Source organism: Rhagoletis pomonella, unplaced genomic scaffold (genome assembly GCF_013731165.1).
Source record: "Rhagoletis pomonella isolate Grant_MI unplaced genomic scaffold, Rhpom_1.0 Rhpom_scaffold_00001, whole genome shotgun sequence".
NCBI lineage: Eukaryota > Metazoa > Arthropoda > Insecta > Diptera > Tephritidae > Rhagoletis > Rhagoletis pomonella.
The window spans coordinates 13,987,993-14,009,302 of record NW_023458555.1 but is presented as its reverse complement, the minus strand read 5'-3'; the positions used below and the strand labels follow the sequence as shown (position 1 = coordinate 14,009,302).

Here is a 21,310-nt window from a genome sequence, read left to right as displayed (position 1 = left end):
CTGCATCAAAAAGAAAGTTTTGAAAAAATATCGCTTACGTTATTTTGGCAGTTTGGGCTCGATGTCCATACATATATATATATCCGAAGGTACCAAGCTTTTCTGGCAATCCGCGCTCCATTAACCTAAAATGTTTACGAAAGTTTGTTGAATTTTTTTAAATATTGAACAACGTTTGAAATTTTAATTTGTTTGAGTTCTGTTAAAGAAAGAACAATATTTTTATAAAAATTAACCAAAATTAAATTACAAAAAAAAATAATATTTTAAATCTTGTCAAAATATGGTGCGGCAATAATTTTTTTCGACCACTGTATGTAAACAAGTGACAAGAAAATATATCAAAAATTCAACGCTTGAAGGAAAGCTTTCAACTCACATATATATGGTTGCCGGGTACACCGGAAAATTGATGGCAATTGAAAAGTTGACGAACTGACAGGGAAAGGTAGGACCACCAAAAACCTTCCAGGAAAGGACACGGTGGATATACTTAGCAATAGCCACTTTCAAGTAGTTTCTTAAAGAACACATCATTCTAGTAGCCAAGGAACGCTGGAACAACTTTCGCCTTGCGAAACTTTCAGGATTACCTGGTATTTCTATAAAAGGAAACACTTACGGTCCACTTACTAATGTGGAATCAGAACCAATGTTGACCTATTTGACATGTAAGACCTAATCGAAAAAATTACCAAATTGAAAAATAAATTACCAAATTACCAAACTTGATAAATAAAGAAAAAAAATACCAATTTTGGTTAAAAATTACCAAAGCGGCAACGCTGAACCTAATGCCGTCAATATCTACTCAAACGCATAATTAATAAGATAATTACACACGTCCCGTAAGTACCAGTCATACAGATCTACATGGTATACAAGGTTTTTTTTTTTTAAATTTATTTTTGCTTAGACAATAAATATGTATGTATATATTAATAGGTACATATATCTTCACTCACCTGCAGGAACATATCACCGTCGAGTAGGCCATGCTCAAAGGCGCCCAATTCGCGCGTTCGATAGCCATCGTGTGCGTGTGTGTGTATGTGTGGCAACATGCCATTCTCCTCCTTATCCTTATGCATAACAACTGCAATGAAATAATTGATTGATAGAATTGTTGAGATGAGTTAGACGTATGAAATAAAAGCATTTATTTAGTTAATAAGTGATTGAGTCAGCATTCAATAAATAATACCTATAATAAGTAATTCAAAAATTCTTAATATATGGCTTAAATTACTATGTAGACCTTCCCCATATGTGTAGCTTAAGCTACCAATGACTTTGAAGTCTGCTACGCCCTCCTTTTTGCCGATAGAATGTTCTTTTTTCACCCCTTTTCTGTAACCTAAACTATAAGTTTTTTACCTAAATCATCTTGGGACGCGAACAACCAAACTAAAAACTCTCCTACGATTTTGTTTGCGGCTTAGACAAAAAATCTTCAGCTCAAAGGCGCCTTATTTGTTAAGCCCAAAGCTGGAAACTAGATTATCGGAGAACACTAGCTTATCGACTGCTACGGTATCTGGCGACGGTATCTGGTGTCAATATCGATGGACAAGCAAGGAATGCACTGCTGAGTGAGAGTACTGATGGCTACCGGTCAATGCACTGCTGAATCGACCGACGGCTTTAGACAACGGTCAGAGTACAATGGTGCATCAGACGGCCGGTGGCTACTGGTAACCTATGAAGAGTGCTCTGGTGTAGGCGGATGACATCCCCATTATCACACACTATGACAACGGTGGCGACAAGGGCGACAAGTGACAGCTACGGTCTTTCAAGACGAGATCACTGAGTTTCAATACCCGGACCTCCCTCTGCACCCTCTACGTATCTTGAATGATGTGGGTATCAAGCAGCATCACCACTCCTGTGTATTAATTAAGTATATGATATTTGTCATGCCTATAAAAGCACACCGGCCAGTGGACCTCTTCTGCGAAGCGTTCCTTTACCTGACACTAACCACAAATTTTTAGTAGTCGGTAAGGAAGTGCAAATATTAACGAAGTTATGTCGCACGGCAGGCTGCATTCGGATCTAATACAAAAGGTTCCAACGGAATATCACTTGTACTCAAAAATTTAACTTGCCAAGAGTAGGCAGTAGACCAAATAGAACAACCATTTGAAAATCTAGACCCAGCCTTGTCTCAGAACCTTCACTGGTAAGAAATAAGTAAAGGAGTAGTATTGTGGAAACCTTGCTACGCATCACTCAGAGGCTCTGAAGGTCGTCAATCAAACTGACGATTTAAATGCGAAAAGCTGATGTAACTAATTTTTTTCCGGGCATATGCAAAGGAATATAAAGCTTTTAACGATAGCGTAACAAATTTTACTATGGAAACAAACAAAAGTGGAATAAAGTGGGGGTAACGTACTACGCCCTTCCTAGTGGCTTATAAAAAAGTTTACTGCACTAACGCAAGTATGTAAGCAAGCAAATGTATGTACATAAGTGTTTCACCCAAAAAAATAAAATAAACGGAAACGCAAATGGAAATTTTATGTTTGTTATAAAAAAAAGTAAAATTTTTATGGTGCCAATTGTAACAAATATTTTTTAATAATTTATTTCTTACGAAAATACGATTGCTTGCAAGAACCCACAAAAAACACTAGTCTGATGAAGAGGGTGGGTTGCGAAAGCGTTGTTTTTAGTTTTATTAGTTGAGTATTCTTCTTTATTTGACTACATTTTTTGTTTTTTTGTTTTTGTGTTGCGTTGTAATAAATATTTTCACTGCATTATGACATTTGATTAAATTGTCGCGCCAAATTCTTTTAGCACTGCTGGTAGTACTATAAAAAAATAGAAGAAGAAAAAAAAAACACCCACCACAATTTGTAAATTTCTTTTAGGCTAAAATTTATAGCTAAAAACTTTTTTGGGCCAAAATAAGTTGGGAATGTTGTGGTAACTGAGTGGCAGGGGATGTGAATAAAAAACACATTGCCTGCGACGTTTATAATAAATTTGTCACAAAAATTGATTTATATGCCGATCGAGCGATAAAGCAAATAAAAACGAAGAAGTAAAAGTACACTCGGAATAAAAAAATACAGTTAGGGTAGGGGTGAAAACAAAAACACGAAATGAAGTTTGGTCACGTTGAAGCTAGTAGTATGAAAAGGCCTGATTAGAGCTTGAAGAGGGTCAAGAGGGTGGAAAAGGCATGTGGGTGCTAAGAAAGAGGTGCGTAGAGATGGAAGCCAAATATGAAACTAGAGAGAACTTGAAGTAAGAAACGAAACAAAACATACATATGTACTGTTGAGAAAAGAAACTCAGAAATTTGGCAAAATTTTATATTTACAAAAAATACTCGTACTACTTACAAATAAATAATACTGAATAATGAAGCGGCCATGAAATGAAGAGTCCTAAAAGGCAGTCAAAAGTGAGCAAATTTTTATGGTTATAGAGGCTACTTTCGAAGGAAGCTGAAAAACCTGCCTAAATTTGGTGTTAATTACTGGTGTAAATTCTTAATGGAGGAAAATGGCGAAGAGTTTTTTTTAGAGAATAACCGGGAAATTCTAGCGAAAGATAGTAAAAAGTCTTTCGTAAGATAATTGAAATTGACAGTAAGATAAATTGAAATTGACAGATGGCAAGATAGTGTGGAAGACTTTTGTTATTCTAGCTCAAAAGTCTTGGAATAAAAGCTCTCTCATTCAACACCCGTAGTGAAAAAGCTATTTTGAGAGAAAGCACTTGCATGTAATTTAGATCGCGTCAATCAAACAGTCGCAATGGCAGAGCAGGCAAAGCAAAGGCAAGCCAATCTAGAGATCCGATCCTGGGGCACACAGGGAAAAATGTGACACATAAAAACAAGAAGATTGTCTCTATGAAAAGTTTCTAGGCTAAGGGGTAAAACAGGCGAAACAAAGGAAGAAAATTCCATCGAGATTTTTTATTGATTTTATGTATAAATTCTTCTTGATTTTATTTATAACAAAATAGACAATGAATTGAAGTTTGTATTTTCTGCATGCTTTCTCCGCAGATGTTGTAGCCGAATGGATGTTTGTATTTCATTGAAAATTACTTCTTAATTGTATGTGATGATTTATTGAAAAGCTTTTCTTCTTAGTTTTATGTGATGTCTTCTTGAATTTATTGAAAACTTAAATTCATATTATTAAATATAATATTGCCGCCAAGGCTACCACCGTAGCCGCGAAGGTAGAGCTGCCGTAAAGTAGGTCTCGGATTCGAGAACAGCTCAGCACAGTACGTTTTTTTTTTCATTTTCATTTTATATTTTTAGCTTTTTATATTTTTATAATTTTAGGTAACCTAAAAAAACGAGAGAATTCCTTCTTGATTTTATTAAAAATTCCATTAAAAACAAGAAGGTTTTTCTCTTAAGGATATCTTCTTATTTTTGTTCTATGTTATGTGGTGGTTTTCGCTCTGCGCAGCGTATTTTTTTTTTTACTTTTTTACATCTACATTTTTTTTTTTAAATTTAAGTTTTCGTATTTTTTATTTTCAAAGGGGAAACATATTTTTTTAATTTAATTTAATTTTAGAGACTAATTTTAAGTATTTATTTTACATTTTAAATTATTTATTTTTTCTTAATTTGATTTTCTTCAATGGTTTGATTGTTTTTTTTAAAGAATATTTTTTGTTTTTATTTCGTTGAAGTTGAGGAACTTATTATTTCTAATTTTTAAATATTTTTTTTAGTTTTTTAGCTAAAGTTTATTTAAATTTTAGATTTTATTGTGTAAAATAAATATATTTTGTTTTAAATTTAATTTACTTTTAAAAAAATTGTTTTATTTATTTTTTTTTAATTCTTTTTAATATAATTTGTAATTACATTTTTTTTTTAATTTTTAGATTTTATTGTTTAAAAAAGGAAAATAGTTTTTTATTTCATTTAATTTTCAGGATCTTATTAAATTTTTTAATTGTTTTTTTTTTTTAATAAAAATATTTTTAATATAATTCAATTTTACGATTTTACGTACTAATTCCTTCTTTTTTATTAAACTTTCTTCTTTTTTAATTTAATTTTCTTTTATTTATTAATTTTTATTGTTTTAAAACGAAAAATATATAAGTTTTTTAATTTAATTTAATTTAAAAGAACTGACTGCTGAAAGGCGAACAAGACTTTTGCTTTTTGAACGGCTGTGGTAAGTTGAAAGACAGTTGCCAGGATAAAAAAACTATTATGATTATTATTATCTATGATTATGATTGTGATTATGATTATTATTATGATTTTGATTTTGATTTTGGTTATAATTATGATTACTCTTATGATTATGAATACGATAAGGACTGAGATTATTATTATTATTATTACATATAATCATTGCGATTAAGATTTCTGATTTTTTTTTTAATTTTAAAGATTTGCTGCTATCGATTTTTTCATTGTGTGTAATTATTTGCTTAGGATGTAGGGTATTGCTGCCTTTTTCTTTCACCACATTTTCTCGTCTCATATTTCAAGTCTTGTTTGCCATAAATTGTAACCGCTTATCAGTCAATCACCAAAAAGGAAAAATGTCATAATTCTTTGAAGTAATTTAAATAAGCTCCCGCGTATAATGTAGGAATATGTATATGTAGACGGATATAAAGTTCCACCATTTTACGCATGAGAGATTGTAAGAAGCAACAACAGCAACAAAGTGTGATATGCTTATAGGACTAAAAGAAATTTCATCGCATTTTAATATTCCTCCAGGGAAACCCCGAACTAGTGAACCAAATTTCTAAACAGTAAGATAGTAACTAGATTCCTACTAGTTCAAAAGCAGCAAGTTTTGTTACTTTTAAAAAGCTACTTTATTTTACTTCTTAAAACTACATATCGCTAGTTAAGAGTCAAAACTTGCTGCTAAGTCCACTTTTTCTAAAATATTATATTTTTTCACAGGAAGCAAGAAAAACTAGAAATAAATTCCACCAACACTTTTAAGAGTAGTAACACCCTGATATGTATACAAATTATGCAACCATAAAGAGTATACCCTTTAAGGAGGTTCAAGCGCATTTGTAGTTCTTCAGTAGGTTCTCCGCGCACTTCTACTATTTCTCAAGTTATAAATGGCTTCCAACTGGAGTCCATTACATCCGGCTAATCAACGTTTGTAGACAAATTCCTACTTTTATTGCCGCCAAAAATCCTGCTGCAGATTACCTCTTGAATTATGAATTCATCTCACACCCTTCGAAAGCATTATTCAAATAAAATGATTTACACTTGAAATCACAATGGGTTTAGCAACCATGAAGGAGTTTCATAAATTCCACACTCCTTGAGCAATAAGTAAAACATATCTTTACATCACTAAAAAAAAAAAAAAAAAACCTAATAAAACGCACAAAATTTTTCACGCACCGACCGACGACGCCGGCTGACGAGCTTTTATTTTAATTAGCGAGTGAAAAACTGGCAGTTTGTTTTATTATTGTTGTTGTTCCAACGCGGTAAGTTGACTCGCTTTTAGTCGTAGTTGGTTAGCTGATATGGTTAGCGTTTTTCTAATCTCAGGTGTTGTTGGTTTTTATCAAATTAACAAAATGTGCCCAGCGCCAGTAACAGTGGCTGAAGTGAGGTCGCCTATACATGCCTATACATGTTTTTGTAACCAGCATTTTGTTTTTGTTGTTGTAGTTCATTTAAGCAAAAGTGCGATAAAACATATGGTGGTTATGCCAGGGCGACGCCCACCATAAACATACGTACATACATACATACATGTGTGACCATACATACATACATACATACATGGTAGATATGTATGAGCCCTTAACCACAATTAAACGTATGCGTCTGTGGTGCACAGTTCACCGGTGCGTATACGTAATTTCATAATTTTTCAAAAATAATTAAGGGCGCTCATACGCAATGGCTAAGTAATGGGAGTTAAGAATAAAGTGATGGAGTAGCGAGTTTATTTATGTAAATAAATATATATGAATATGAATGTGAATACGAATTAGAGATGCCATTTTTAAATCAAAGATCGATTCGATTTCTTGCCGATTTTTTAGTTCCGATTCGATCCGGGAATCGATTCAAAAAATTCGAGAATAATTAAAATTATGACTAATGCCGAATTTCCACTAGGCATTGAAATGACAAAAAATTTATATCATTTAAAAAAATGCCATGTGGAAATGAACTTAATGATTATTTTTGAATGTAATGACACGATTATTTTTTAATTCCCGACTTTGTCATTCGTCATTTTTGCCATTTAATGCCTAGTGGAAATCCAGCATAATACTACGACAAAAACTCCAAAAATTAACACCTTAATTACTCTTTTTATATATTTTTTTTAAAGGGTAATTAGGAGGAGACTACATACGAGTCAGCGAAAATAAAAAAAAAAACTAAAATCGTCCACATTGCAAAAAAAAATATACATGGACGTAAGCTTCATTAAACTTCGTAAAATAGTGGCTAATTTTGAAGTAAATCGTAATTTTTTTCATTTGTGTTACAAAAAAACTAAATGTCGAAAAAATTTAACAATTTTCATACATAGGGCTAACACTGAGTTTTCACAAGGCATTAAATGAAAAAATTCTAATTACTCTGTTGGGCATTAAACAGTACCGGTTTCATTGTAATTGTTGCCGCACGGCATTTTTAAAATGGCACAAAATTTCTGTCATTTCATTGCTTGGCAGGAATTCGGTTATAGAAAAACCTTAGGACCAATGTATGTATGAACGTTTTAAAAATTACTTATTTACAGTAAAAGTTTGGTCAGATCGCTGTGTTTTGGTTTAATCATAAAAATTAAGTAAAATATGTTATTTGACAAAGTATATTCATCGGTCTTGGGAGACCGATTTATTTTTTGACGATTCCTTCCTGCATCGATTATATTTCTTTCGACTCGAAACGATTCAAAAATCGATTTTTTAAGTCGATCTGGCATCTCTAATACGAATAATAATATGACTATCAATATGAATATGAATAAGAATACGAATATGAATATGAATATGAATATGAATATGAATATGAATATGAATATGAATATTAATATGAATATGAATTTGAATATGAATATTAATGTAAAAGTGAATGTGAATGTGAATGTGAATATGAATACGGATATGAATATGAACGCGAATACGAATATGAATATCGAATATGAATATGAATACGAATACGAATAAGAGTTCGAACAAGAATTATCTCTTTGAGTTCCTGGACAGACGAGCTTGCCTGGGAAAATAACCGATGCACTTTAATTTAACTTTTTACCGACTTCAGAAAAGGAGCAGAGTTATCAATTCTTCAGAATATCTTTTTTTGTTGGAACATTTTGGTTAGCGGATAACTTTGGACAATGTGTACTGTTTTCGAATTGTTTTTTAAATCGGTAGTCTCATTGGATCATGAAAAAATTAAATAAAAAAATTTAAAATAATTAAATTTTTATACGAGCATTGAAGTCGCAGATTCGATTTTTATAAGTCGAAGTGATAATGTAATATTAGCTTTATGATTTTTTATAGTTTCTCTTAAGATTTTTCACTTTTTTTTTATAAGAAGGGCTTTCTAGAGAAAAGCCCATAGCTTTAGCTCTGTGTAAGAAGCAACAATAATTCTAATGGTATAACTTGCCCGCTCTCAGAAGTGGACTCACCTCTGTTTCAGTAGCTTTAGCTTTTGCCGGTGTGGCCAGACTATCACTGTCATGTGATTACTCATAATCTAATTAGCATGAAAGCATATTTATTTTCCAAAAAAAATCTCAAAAAATTTCTTTTTTTTGTATGCATTTATTTTAGCCCACTTTTCATGCTGCTAAATCTCCAGTTTTAATTACATACATATATAACTTTTTTGCTTTCTTTTTATTGCATACACTTCCATTCACTTTTAGTGGCTAGGCGCAGTGCCCGTTTGTTTTTTTTTTTGTACTTAATTTTTTACGTGTTCACGTGCACAAACTCATTAAAATAATTTTTATTTAAGTGCACCGGACAAAGATTTATTTCATAAAAATACTAACATTAGCCTAGGTCTATTCTGTAAATGAAATCTGAAAAAGGAGGTGCAGCAAAAGTGTGTAATTCTCGCTAAGCTTTTGGTTATACTCAGAGATTTACAGAAAGCCTTGGTAGCTCAATGTCATATACATAGGCATGCATGTAAGAATAACACATACATATAGCTTAGCACAGGAATTCAAAGAGGAATATCCAAAAGTATCCCTTAGCAAAACAACAACGATTGTTGGCTTATCGGGAGACATCTAATGGTTGGTATTTATAATTTTGAAGTAGTTAAGGAGATCAAGCTGAGATGGGATAAAGCAAAGTTCATTTTGGAAAAGCGAAACTCTCTTTCTACAAATCCCTTGCCGTTCTTTTATGTGGCGCGATAAGGCGGACGATATCGAATAAAGATTAGATGGTTCGAGGGAACAAGATATAAGACCCTATTTATGTTGGCGACATACTAAAAAGCAATGAGTCCGAATTGTGAAAATACAATGAGTGCAATGGCTTAGACATATTGTCCGCATAGATGCTGAAGCTCCGTTGGCGAGATCGTGCGTCCTTGGGGCATTCATGGTCAGAAAACTAAGGCAAGGGCGACCACGAACACAGTGGGTGGACCAAGTGCGGAAGGACCTGCCTACGCTTGGTATGAATAACTGGCGAAACTACGAAGAGAAAAAGAAAATATGCAAAGTTTTTTGGTCTCGCCGCAAATGGACAAATGGCTGTACATTTCCTTTAGTCATGACACTGTAAACTCAGCTTGCCCTCCTGAAAGACAATTTTTCACACAAATAAAAAAATAAGTTCCGTGTTTGAGCTATTCTCAATTGTATTACAAAAATAATTTTTTCAAAATGATTAATTCTATTAGATGTCTCTATTATCTTTATGCGAAAATAGGCATTTATTATAAACTCCCTTTAATTTGTGTCACTTTTATACAATTCAAGTTCGTCATTTGGTTAGACGAATAACACAACATTTTAAATGCAATTGCGTGTGGAAATAAATTATTGAAGAAACTATTTTGTAAATGCTATCATCCGGCGTGTATTTACTCGAAACAATAAAGCAGCCACTAGAATTACAATAAAAACAGCAACATCATTTGTGCGACTAAAGGAGTGAACATACACATCTATAATGAATCAGTTACACACCTACTTGCAAACAACTACTAATGAGAGGGAGGTTAGCCGAAGTTGCGGTCAAAGGTTAAATTGCGGTTAAAACAAAATATTTTGCACTTAATTGCGAAACTCATCAATTAAATGGAGTTCGATTGAAAAGTTATTACAGTCAATTATGACGTCTTCATATAGTTAAATGGATACGTGAGTGCAGGAAAGAGTGCAGGAATGAGTGACATGAAATGAGCAGAGCAGGAGTGGAGTGAGTTTGGGTGGAAGGCGATGTTGTTTGAAAAAAAGTCGATTTTTACGCGTGTTGCTCGAAGGCAAAGTGCTCAATTAGAGAATGTTTAACAATAAAATAAGATGATTAAATTTAATTTAGTAATATTTGAATGGTGAATGGCATTTAATAAAATTTGTGCATAAAAAATGCTTTAAAACTTTACTAATTGGCTTTAAATAGTTATGTATGTATGTGGTTGGCATAGTTCTCTAAACGTTTTCTGATGCTCTCCAAACTTTACTGCTGTCTTCTTATCCAGGTCTCTCATTTTCTATGTTTAGACATAAAAAATCTAACAGAGCTGCGATAAATTTGTATGTTGGTTTTGTTGTTGTCGCTGCTTCGCCTGTTTACCGTAGAGAACATAATAAATACTAGTATCGTATCTCTGCGAAGGGTGTTCATTACATATTTATGAGGGTGGAATTTTGTGTTGCAGCTTACATAAGTACATAGTAGAATACCAAAAACAAAATCCAGGGAAAACTAAGCGAAAAAAAAATTGAATTGGTGAAGCTTCTATTTTGCAATAAATAAAGCAGTACATACATATTTATGTGTGTAGGTATGTGTTCATTAGGGCGGGTCATTTATTTTGGACTATGCGCTTATAACATATGAGCCTCCGCGTCAATTAGGACTTTACGAAAATAGGTTTCTTAGCATTTCGCTGTGCGGGGAATGGATTCTAGACCCATGGTTTCTTCGGAAAAATTGGATAGAAACACACGTAGTCAGTCGAAAAAAATCTTCCATGCAAAATGACCCGCCCTAATGTACACATGAATGTATACCAAAAGAGAACTACAGCGCAGCGATTGAAATGAATTCGCTGGCGTATAGAGAAATTTTCAGCAACTGGCGTTGTTTTCGCTGCAGCACGAAAAACTGCGCAAGTCAGGGTCAACAGAAAATACAAACACAACGATTCAATAAATAAAAAGAAAAAAAAATAAATAAAAACAGAAAAAAAACAAAGAATAAAAAGCAGCCAAAAATCCAACGACGAAAGCTTTAAATTCAACGAAACTGAGTAGAGAGGAAAAAAATTAAAAAAAAAATTATTTCACAATTACAGAAAATAAATTCTATCGCGTGCCAACTTTGCATTTTAATGGTATAAGCAAAATTTTAGTTATATATTTTGAGAAAAATGGGATGATATTTTAGTTTTTATACCCAAGGCATTTATTAAATTAAAGTCAAGATCTAAATATAAACCTGGGCTTAAAAAAGATCAAAAAAAAACATCTCGCAAAGTACCGAAAAGTCCCGAAAACTCGAGAAACAACCCGAAAAATATTGGAAAAATGCCAAATAATTTCGAAAGATCGAGATGAACCCGGAATATTCTTGAAAAAAATCCCGAAAAGTGCCGATAAATTCACAACGCTCACGATGAATCTAAAAAATAAGACACTAAGAGGCCCAAAAAGTCTAAACAAAAAAAAATCCCGAAAAAATTTATATAATTAAAATTTGGAAAAGCCACGAAAACTCCCGAAATTAAGGTACGAAGAAACTCGAAAACCCTAAAAAATCCGCGAAAAACTGTGAAGAAAGCACAGCGAAAAATAAAATATTTACGAAGATACCCAAAAAGTCTCCAAATCTTCTGGAGGGCAGCGGAAAAAACCTGAAAATTCAAATAACATTTGAATTTATTATCAATAGCTACAGAAATAAAAGACAAATATAATCCGAGCACTTACACGTGATATCAAACAAGTTCCAAAATACCACAAAAAAAACAATAACCAGAACAATCCGGAAGGGTCCCGAAATTCCCCGATAAAACTTAAAAGAAAACTCTCAAAACACATAATTTCATTATCACTGCCGAAAAAAATCCATTTAAGGCACACATAAACCCTGACCTTAAACGTGACCTCGAAAAAAAACGAAAAACCCAAAACAAACTTCCCGGAAAAGCCCAATAACAATCTCGGGAAAGCCCAATAACACCCACAGAAGCCATGAAAAATCCCCCCCAAAAAAAAGCATGGAAACCTTAAAGTCTTAAAGAAAGATAGCCGGTGGCGATGAAATCATATCCCCGAAAACAAAACGCGAAAATATTCCAAAATTACTCGAAAGAATTTACAAAATTTACGTACAAAAAATTTCGGGAAAATTTATGTATTTCTTGGAAAAAAAAACCTGAAAAATTCCAACCATTTCTTCAACTATGGAATGGAAAGGTATTGACTTTTGTTGAACGGAGATTACATTTTTACAGATGGCTCTAAAAGGGCAAGAGAGATTGGGCGTGAAATTTTTCGAACCACCTTAAAGCTAATAGACCTAACTTACTTCACAGTTCCTTAACTTTCATCATACAAATTTCTTATTGCAAACAGACTGTAGTAAGCGTTAACAACGTAAAGAGAAAAGGCCACGACCTTTTTTTCAGGAAAAAAGTACGCTCTTGTGCTTCTCAATTGTACCGGACTGGATTTGTCAGCACTGGCTAAATGTGGCCACTCTTGGGTGTAAAACACAAAAATTAGTTCTCTACATCTATGGGTCTACTGTTTACGAAATAACTGTCGTCCAAATACTATGTTGCCCGTTTATAAATTAAGCGAACATTAAAGCACATTTTATATTAACTATATACTATGCATTCTAAATGTAATAGGTAAGTTCTCCTTGCTCTCTCCTTTTATTTCTTTCTTTGCCTTTCGTTCTACACTTTTCTTTCCTCTCTCTTTTCTCATTCAACAACAACCCCAAGTATTTTCATTCAGCCCCAGGTGGGCAATTTTACTATTTCTCACTCCCGAAATAAAGTTTAACGCCATTCACCCACCCACTGGGCGTTTTTGTTATCCGTCTGAAGGTGGTTAAGGCGATAGACAAATTGCCATTTTGTTGCTGCTTACGAACCACGCCACATAATACATACATACATACGTTTTTTTGCCTATTTTTCTAATAGTTGTTGTTGTTGCGGGATTATGTGGTAGAATGTTTTCAAACTTCACAAATACGTACATAAAAGAATTTACGATTATATATATTTATTTTTAAGTATTTACACATGTACATATGTAAGTAAACTACTTGTCTATTTTAAATATATATTGCAATTTGTTATTAGTTGATTTTGTTGCTCTTTATTTCAGATATCCTTTACATATGTATATATGTACCTCTTTATTATTTGATTGATTTATTATTTATTTGAAAATTATATTAAAGATTGGATGGCAAGAGGCTTAAAAAAATTGTAGTTTGAAAGTATATTTTGCAAAGGGTTGCCACCTATTCGAAAAGCCAAATTAAAGATTAAATTTTGCCGTTACGATAAAACTGTTTCGTGGTCTATTTATTAGGTTATTTCTTAGTAATAACGGTATTGCATACATACATATTTATGTAAGTACAAATGTATATGTATATACTCTTATGGAATTCTGTCCAAACGAATGCGTAACAAAATTCCGGAAGCGAGTTCTCTCTTTTAATACATAAAACACACCATTAACAGATACATAAATAAAAAGTCTTTGTGTACCCTCAGAAGAGCAGTGATGACAAAAAAGAAGGAAGAAGAAAATGGCTGTTAGAAGGAAATCTGTTGCAAGACGTAAAATAAATTATCGCAAGCGTTTATGCAGTAAGAAGGGTTGCAAAATTGTAGGGTGGTTGTGTATAATCGCTCTGGTTGCAACCCTATTAGAGGATGAAACATTGAGCTTATAAGAGCTTTCCACGGATGCGGCAGTTCGGCATAAAATGGGGATGAGGTATCGGGCGCGTCGATTCTTCTTTTCTGAACAGAGAGCGAGAGAAAAATACAGAAAAACAAAGACAACAAGACGAGGAACGAAACTCGAACACAAATCACCGCTGCAGCAAAAATAAAATTAGATATATAGAATCAGGCAAAATGGCTGTCATTTGGAGGCAAGTGTGAATTTTATCTACGGTAAATGAGGAAGGCAGAGAACAAAGTTAAATTCAATTCAGTTGAATAAATTTAACTAAGTTAGTTAAAGTTAAATGAAGTTAAATTGAATTAATTTAAATTTAATTTAATTTAATTAAATTATGTCAAATTAAATTAAATTTTATTATAATTTATAATAAATTAAATTAGGTTAAATTAAATAAACTTAACTAAACCAAAGACGATCAAGTTAAATTAAATTAAAATGAAATAAATTAAAATTAATTATCTATATTAAATTATATCTATTGAATTAAACTAAATTAAATTTTATTGAATTAACTTAAATTAAATATTATAAATATAATTTAAAATAAAACAAATTAAATCAAATTATACTAAATTGAATTGAATTAAAATAAAATGAAGTTAAATTAAATTAAATTACATTAAATTTAATTAAATTAAACAGCATTAAATTAAATTTACCTAATTAAATTGAAAAAAAATTTAATAAAAAAATATTTTATGGCCTTATAACAATTATATTTTCATTAAAAACGGGCTCAACCTCATTAAAAATTTTTGATTATTTGAAATAAATTAAATTATACTAAATTCAAACTAGTTACATTAAATTGAATTGAATAAAATTAATTTAAAATTGATTAAAGTAAAATTGATAAAAGTTAATTAAGTTATCTAAATTAAATTGAACAGAACTAAATTTAACTAAACTAACTTAAATTATACTAAATCAAATTGAATTCAATTCAATTAAATTAGATTAAATTACATTAAATGATATCAAATTAAATTAAGTTATATTGAATCAAATACAAAATAAATATTAAATTAATTTTTATAATAAAAAAATCGATTTTTCCAAGGAAACTCCTATTTTTTGATTAACAATGTCAAATTTAATTTGATTATAATGAAATAAACAAAAAAATTCAATTAATTTTTATATTAAAAAAAAAAATTGATTTTTTCCAGGGAAACTCCTATTTTTTGATTGTCAATGTTAGGTAGGCATTCAGAAAGACATAATTGATCCGCTTTCACTGTCACAATTGTTGTTATTTTACGCCCACCCAGATATGTACATTTGCCATAATTATTGTAATTTTCTTACGACATACTCGTACTAAATATTGCCTCTTCACGCTTGTTGTTGTTGCATATGCGGCAACTTGCATGCCACTTATCATTATCGCCATTATTATTGGCAATTGTTGCTGAGACTCGACCGTTTTTGACCCTGCATTGTTGCTATTGTTATAAAAATGTATGTTAGTATTATTGTTGTTGTTGCAGCACTGTTGCATTGCAGCATTATTGCATAGTACGTCATACGTAAGTCACGCAAGACACGCGCTATAGCGTGACCCAAACAAAACAGCCGCCATCGTTAAAGCCTACCTACCTCATCGCCCCACCTCCAAAGCTCGGCGACTATATACATAAGTACATATGCATATGTAGATGAGGAGCAACAAATTGCATACATGCAAGTGCATAAACATAAACAGCTGACAAGCGTTTGAGCACTTGGGGATCGCATGCGGTTGAGGGGTGACGAGGGAGGCAAAATGGAAAGTGATAAGAGTTCGACCAACTGACATGCATTTAGGCCGCTCCGGCAGCCCTAACCTATAAATATGTGGAGTACACAAAGAAAATACCAAAAAACAAGACGACCGACCGCCATTGAGTGGAGCAACGGTAAGCGGTTAGCATTCAACGGACAACGAGGTACATACATAAATATCAGGCGGCACGTCGCCTGTTGGCGGCTAATTTAACTAACGCACGAAAGCTTGAGCGGTTTTGCGAAAATTGTTCTTCCATGTCTATAGGTTATAAGTACAAATGTAGCGATGTGCATGTGCTGGAAGGTGAGTGAGTGTGTCTGATAGGACCGCAACATAAATACCAATAATGGCAAATGATTGCCCGCGAAAAGTGAAAAACATTGCTACACGAAAACAACTAAAAACACGCAGACGTTCGTGAAGTCTTTTAGAACTCAGAACCTTTTAATTTGCCCACCAACTCACGCCTTGGCTCCTGCTGCGTCTACACAATAAGCAACAACCGCAATGTCGATCGGCAACTAAATTTAGGCGCAACGGACCACAAACGACCTTGACGTGATTTCGCAGAAAAAAAAACAAGCTAAAATGTAACAACAATAATTTAGAGCCTATGTAAATTTCTGATTTGAGCTTCTTAGTTGTTTCGCAGGCACATCGCAAATCATTACGTCAGCTAAAGTAGAAAAAGTTAGCCAATGGATCAATGTTTTTTTCTTGATGGTTAAATATGGAGCAAAAAGAAGGAGAAAAGTAAATTTAATAATTGCATTGATTTTTCATTAGTGCATAAACTCATTGATTCATTCTTGCAACATTATGTTGCATACCGATGTTTGAGCCACACATTCATCTTGCAGGCGAATTGTCCATAAAACATAAACATAAAAAATAAGCAAGCAGACAAAAAATATTATTAAAGCCGTTATTTGCCTGCAAAGCCTGCAAAATATGCTGTGGGAATAAATTCTGTTGGCAAAAAAAAAAATACGTTACATAAACCCAGATATCTCCTCTCTCTCTCAATAATTGTTCTTCTTTTCGTACATTTCTTCTTCTCCGCCTTTTGCTTTTGCGCTCTTTTCTTTTAGTTTCGCGCTTAATTATTTAATTTACTAAGGTAATTACTTTATTTGGATTTAGTTTTAATGACCAAACAGCAAAAGCGATAACAAAATGGCGCACAACACAGGCAATGCCTGTCTGCTAACTTGGCAGCACTTGTTTGTGTGACAAAGCGATGGAGCGGAAATTACTTCCGCGAAGTTATTATTTGGGATTGCCTCTTTGCTTGCTTCTTTATCAGCAGTCGCGCAAAGCTCTTAAAGCTCTTCTATTCTAAATATGTATGTATGTACATTAGTGTGTTAAAATTTTACGACAAAAGAAACTAAAATTGGTTCAGGTTTACACGAAAACCCGTTGTCACAAAGTCTGATGAACTTTATAATTTCAGCTAATATAAATACTTATTAGGATGGGTCAAATTGTTCGGAAGAAAGTTTTTCGACAAATCGCATGGTATTTTCCGTTTCCATAGACAATAAATAAGCTTCTAGCCACCGTTTTCTAAAGAAAAATTTGCTTGTTCACAAAATTTTATTTACCCGTTCTATGCCAGTTTTACAAAGAGTTCGTAAGCCTGGTGAAATTACCAGCAGAAAACTATTCTCCAGAAATCCTAGTAACTCTGTATAAAGGTAACGTTAGGTTAGATGGCAACTCTAGTTTTTTCACCTAAATCGACAGGTCGCGACCCTTAAAAAATTCATAAAAATAGGCAATAATATTTCTCATAAAAACGAACAAAATAATTGGGTAGGGTCTTGAAATTTCCAAAAAAAGAAGGCAATTCGATAGACACCCTAGTGTACATGTACATACTTTTACATCTATATTAACTAACCTATGCCCCAATAGTAAAAAAAAAGATGTTACCTCTTCCGGAAATTCCTTTCACTATTTTAGATTTCTTAATGGCACATCTTTGTCAACATGATGGTCACTGTCACACATTACTGCAATATTCCTATTTTACAAGTCACTAAAAGGCCACTTATGTAAGTAAGCAAGTATGCTATTACACATCAACGTATTGTCTTCACAAAGGTTTCGTGGGTGTATTCCTAATAATGTTATTATAATTGAGGAAACACCACACCGTTTCGGCAAGCTACTTATGCAGAAAGTAACAACTGGCATCTCTTAGCCTAACTTTCAAAGAGAAGAGTTAACTCACTATAACCAATTAACTGTTGATTTTCGGTACAAAAATATAAAGTTAACTGCCGACCGAGCACTTTGACAATGGCTCTTAGTGATTTTGTGTGCAAACTGAAAATTGCTATGTCAAAAATTGAGTTTAATTGCAGACTAATTGAAATGAGTTTCGGAATGAGCAACTGCCTATAATATTTAGTGGCACTGATATACTCATGCTTGGTTCATTTATTCCAGCTCATTTATCTTCTAGTAGTTTATATGTAAGGCTCTCCGTAGTAGACTGCCTCTAACGAACTTCCAAATTTGCTTTTGGCGGGGTTTCTTGAAGTAAGGGTCAAAACGACTTTTTCAGGCGCGAGTTAATGGGTTAAAACGTTCTACATGTCTTAATATTTAATTTCGCTCCGACATTTCTTTTAGCCATTTTTATACACTTTTTCGAAAACTACTTAGGCCGGGACATGACAACTTTAGTAGGCCATAAAATAAAAAACAAACGAGCTAACTTTTGCAAATCCATCGAGGGTTTTATAACTGAATGGGTATACTACTTTCAGAAAGTGTTAACAAAGTCTGGGTTGGTTTCGGCTGTCGTACAGTGTTATTGAAATATCGTATAGTTTCCTTTTTTTTTAAATACTGTACCTACTATGATTAGAGGGTGTGGTTGTTAAACGGTTTGAAAATTTTCAAACACTTTTCTTGGTGTACATAATATTTGTAAAAAAATAGTTAAAATAGTTTTGAAGTTATAAAAAATAATACAGATATGAAGAGTTTTATAAAGTGAAATTTTCATAAAAATTTTGGATTTATAAAGCAGTTAAAGTCTTCTTTAATAAAAAAAAAAACGATTTCATTTCATACTAAAAAATGGTTGGAATCACTACGATTTCCTCAAAATTGGTAACCGGTACTATAACCTGGGTTTTCCGGAATGGGTAACCGGCACAAAAACCCATTTCATTTTTGAAACCACCATGAAGTAATTTTTGTGGGAGTAAAGTTTCTACAAATTACGGCTACATTTTAACCGACTTCAAAAAAGAAGGAAGTTATTAATTCTTCGGAATATTTTTTTATGTATGTTACCGAATAACTTTGGTAGGAAAGGTGTTACCTCATAGGTGGTCCCATGCTAATTTGGTTTAGATCCGGTCATTGAGTCGTTAAAAAGTAAACGGTGCTCATAAATTTTTATATGAGAATTGTAGTCAGTTTTATTTATTTAATAAAAAACTCTTCCTATTAGGCTAATTCTTCAAAATATTTTTCTCAACAGCACCTACCTTTTTTTATACTGCGCGTAATTTATTTACCCTGCTATTACTTCGACGCCGCACAGACGTGTTAAACAATTTAAAAGCAAAAGTTGTAGGCAAAACATTGAAATATTTATGGGATTTTCTATGCAGCGAAGCGAAAGTCATTGCCCTCGGTGAATTAGAGAGCAGTAATACATAGGGCACACTTGCAAATAAACGGTAAAAATATTACATACGTGGATGCGAGCTTAGTCCATTTGAGTCGCCTAACAGCCAGTAAGGGAGTCCTTGTCCACTTTAATATTTATACAAACATACAGACATATGAACAAATGTGCATATACATACATATGAGTCAGTCATTCCACTAACCAAACCAACCATTCTAAACCATCGACTGGCTAATCAAGCAGCTGGCCAACAAAACAAAGCGGCTGGCTATCTACTCTATAACCCCCAACGCGGCAGACAATAGTCGCATTAAAATTTGTAGCTGCTGAACATTTTGCGCGCTACGTTTACCTTTTAATTCACATTTTACCAAGCAAATGCGAGTATGAGTAGGTGTACAAATAAATATGTATGCGCATAGGAATATAAAAACAATACCGAAAACAACTTTTTCAGTGCCAACCACCGCAGCGCAGCGTCAAGTCAAGTCAATAAGGATCTCTAGAGAAAACATATGTTTTGCATAAGCGTTTTGTTTTTCACATATCTACTTACATACATACATATGTATGTATGTATGTACATATTTAGGTACCACGTTTAATCAACTCTGTGCCTGACTTGTCATTGTCATTGTTCTGGCTTAGCATTTCGTTGATTTACAACGCTTCTACTACAAACGCATTTTTTTTTTTACTTTTCTCCAAACTTTTATATTTGTGTGTGTGCCACCCGCAAAGGATAACTGTGAGTATTAGCAACCCGCACCCTTTTTATATTCTTGCATTTGCTATCCGTTTAATGTCCCACCATATATATGTAGCTTCTACCTTTTCGCTTTCGAATTATGTTAATCCATGAACTTTTTCCACGTGTGTGAAAATCCATGAAATTACTTTTAAATATTTAATTTAGTGAGTCGCGGTTGTTGGCTCTTTATAAAATTTTTAGGGACATACATGTGTACATGCGCTTGTCCGAATCATGATGAGTATGTGGAGAAAAAAGGTTGGCAGTGGCTGGACTTCTGAGGAGGAATATACCCAGTTCCTACCGTTGCGTCCAACTTTGAGTACCCACCATGACATAAAGGAGAGATTTACCAGAGATTTCAGGCAAAAGTTTCTATGAGTTTCTTAGGTATCCGAAGCTCTTTTATATGTGATCTGCCATCCCTTTCTTATTCTTTTGTAAGAACGACAAGTGAAAACAATTTTGAAATTACTTTTATAAAAAATTTGCATAAATATTAAGTAATCAATTATCAAAAACTAGTGAACCAGCATGGCGTTAAAACGCCAAAATTGTAATTAATTTTTGAAAAAGGTGAAACCCTATTAAAAAAAAACTAAAAAAATATTCCTAATGATTAATCTAAACCATTTCCGAGTGATGAGAGGTCTCGCATGGTGTCGGTTTTCAATTCATCAATTTTCAAACCTCAAAAAATACAACTTATTGCACATCTATGTCAATCCCAGTTCTTTAATTTGACTTCTCATTTTGGAAATTCGAAATAAAAGCGCAGATCTGATGACCTTAAAAAAAATAGGTGCAAGCCCTAATTAAAAATATTATCAGCCCAAAGTCTTCCAAAAACTCTATCGTTTGACATTAATATTTCAATATTTGATTTAACTTGTGTATAACTAAAACAATTTCGACTTTTAAAATAGGTAGAAACCCATTTAAAAGTATTTTCAAATTAAAAT

General features: G+C 32.9%; 1 protein-coding gene across 1 annotated transcript in view; it reads right to left on the bottom strand.

Annotated features, from left to right (window-relative positions):
* Positions 1-21,310, bottom strand: part of LOC118736558 (neuronal PAS domain-containing protein 2-like) — a gene marked incomplete in the record, with an annotated part of 114,047 nt that overhangs the window by 41,261 nt on the left and 51,476 nt on the right. The window contains 1 exon segment of the mRNA XM_036466641.1: positions 966-1,096. Coding sequence (XP_036322534.1) covers positions 966-1,096 — 131 coding nt within the window.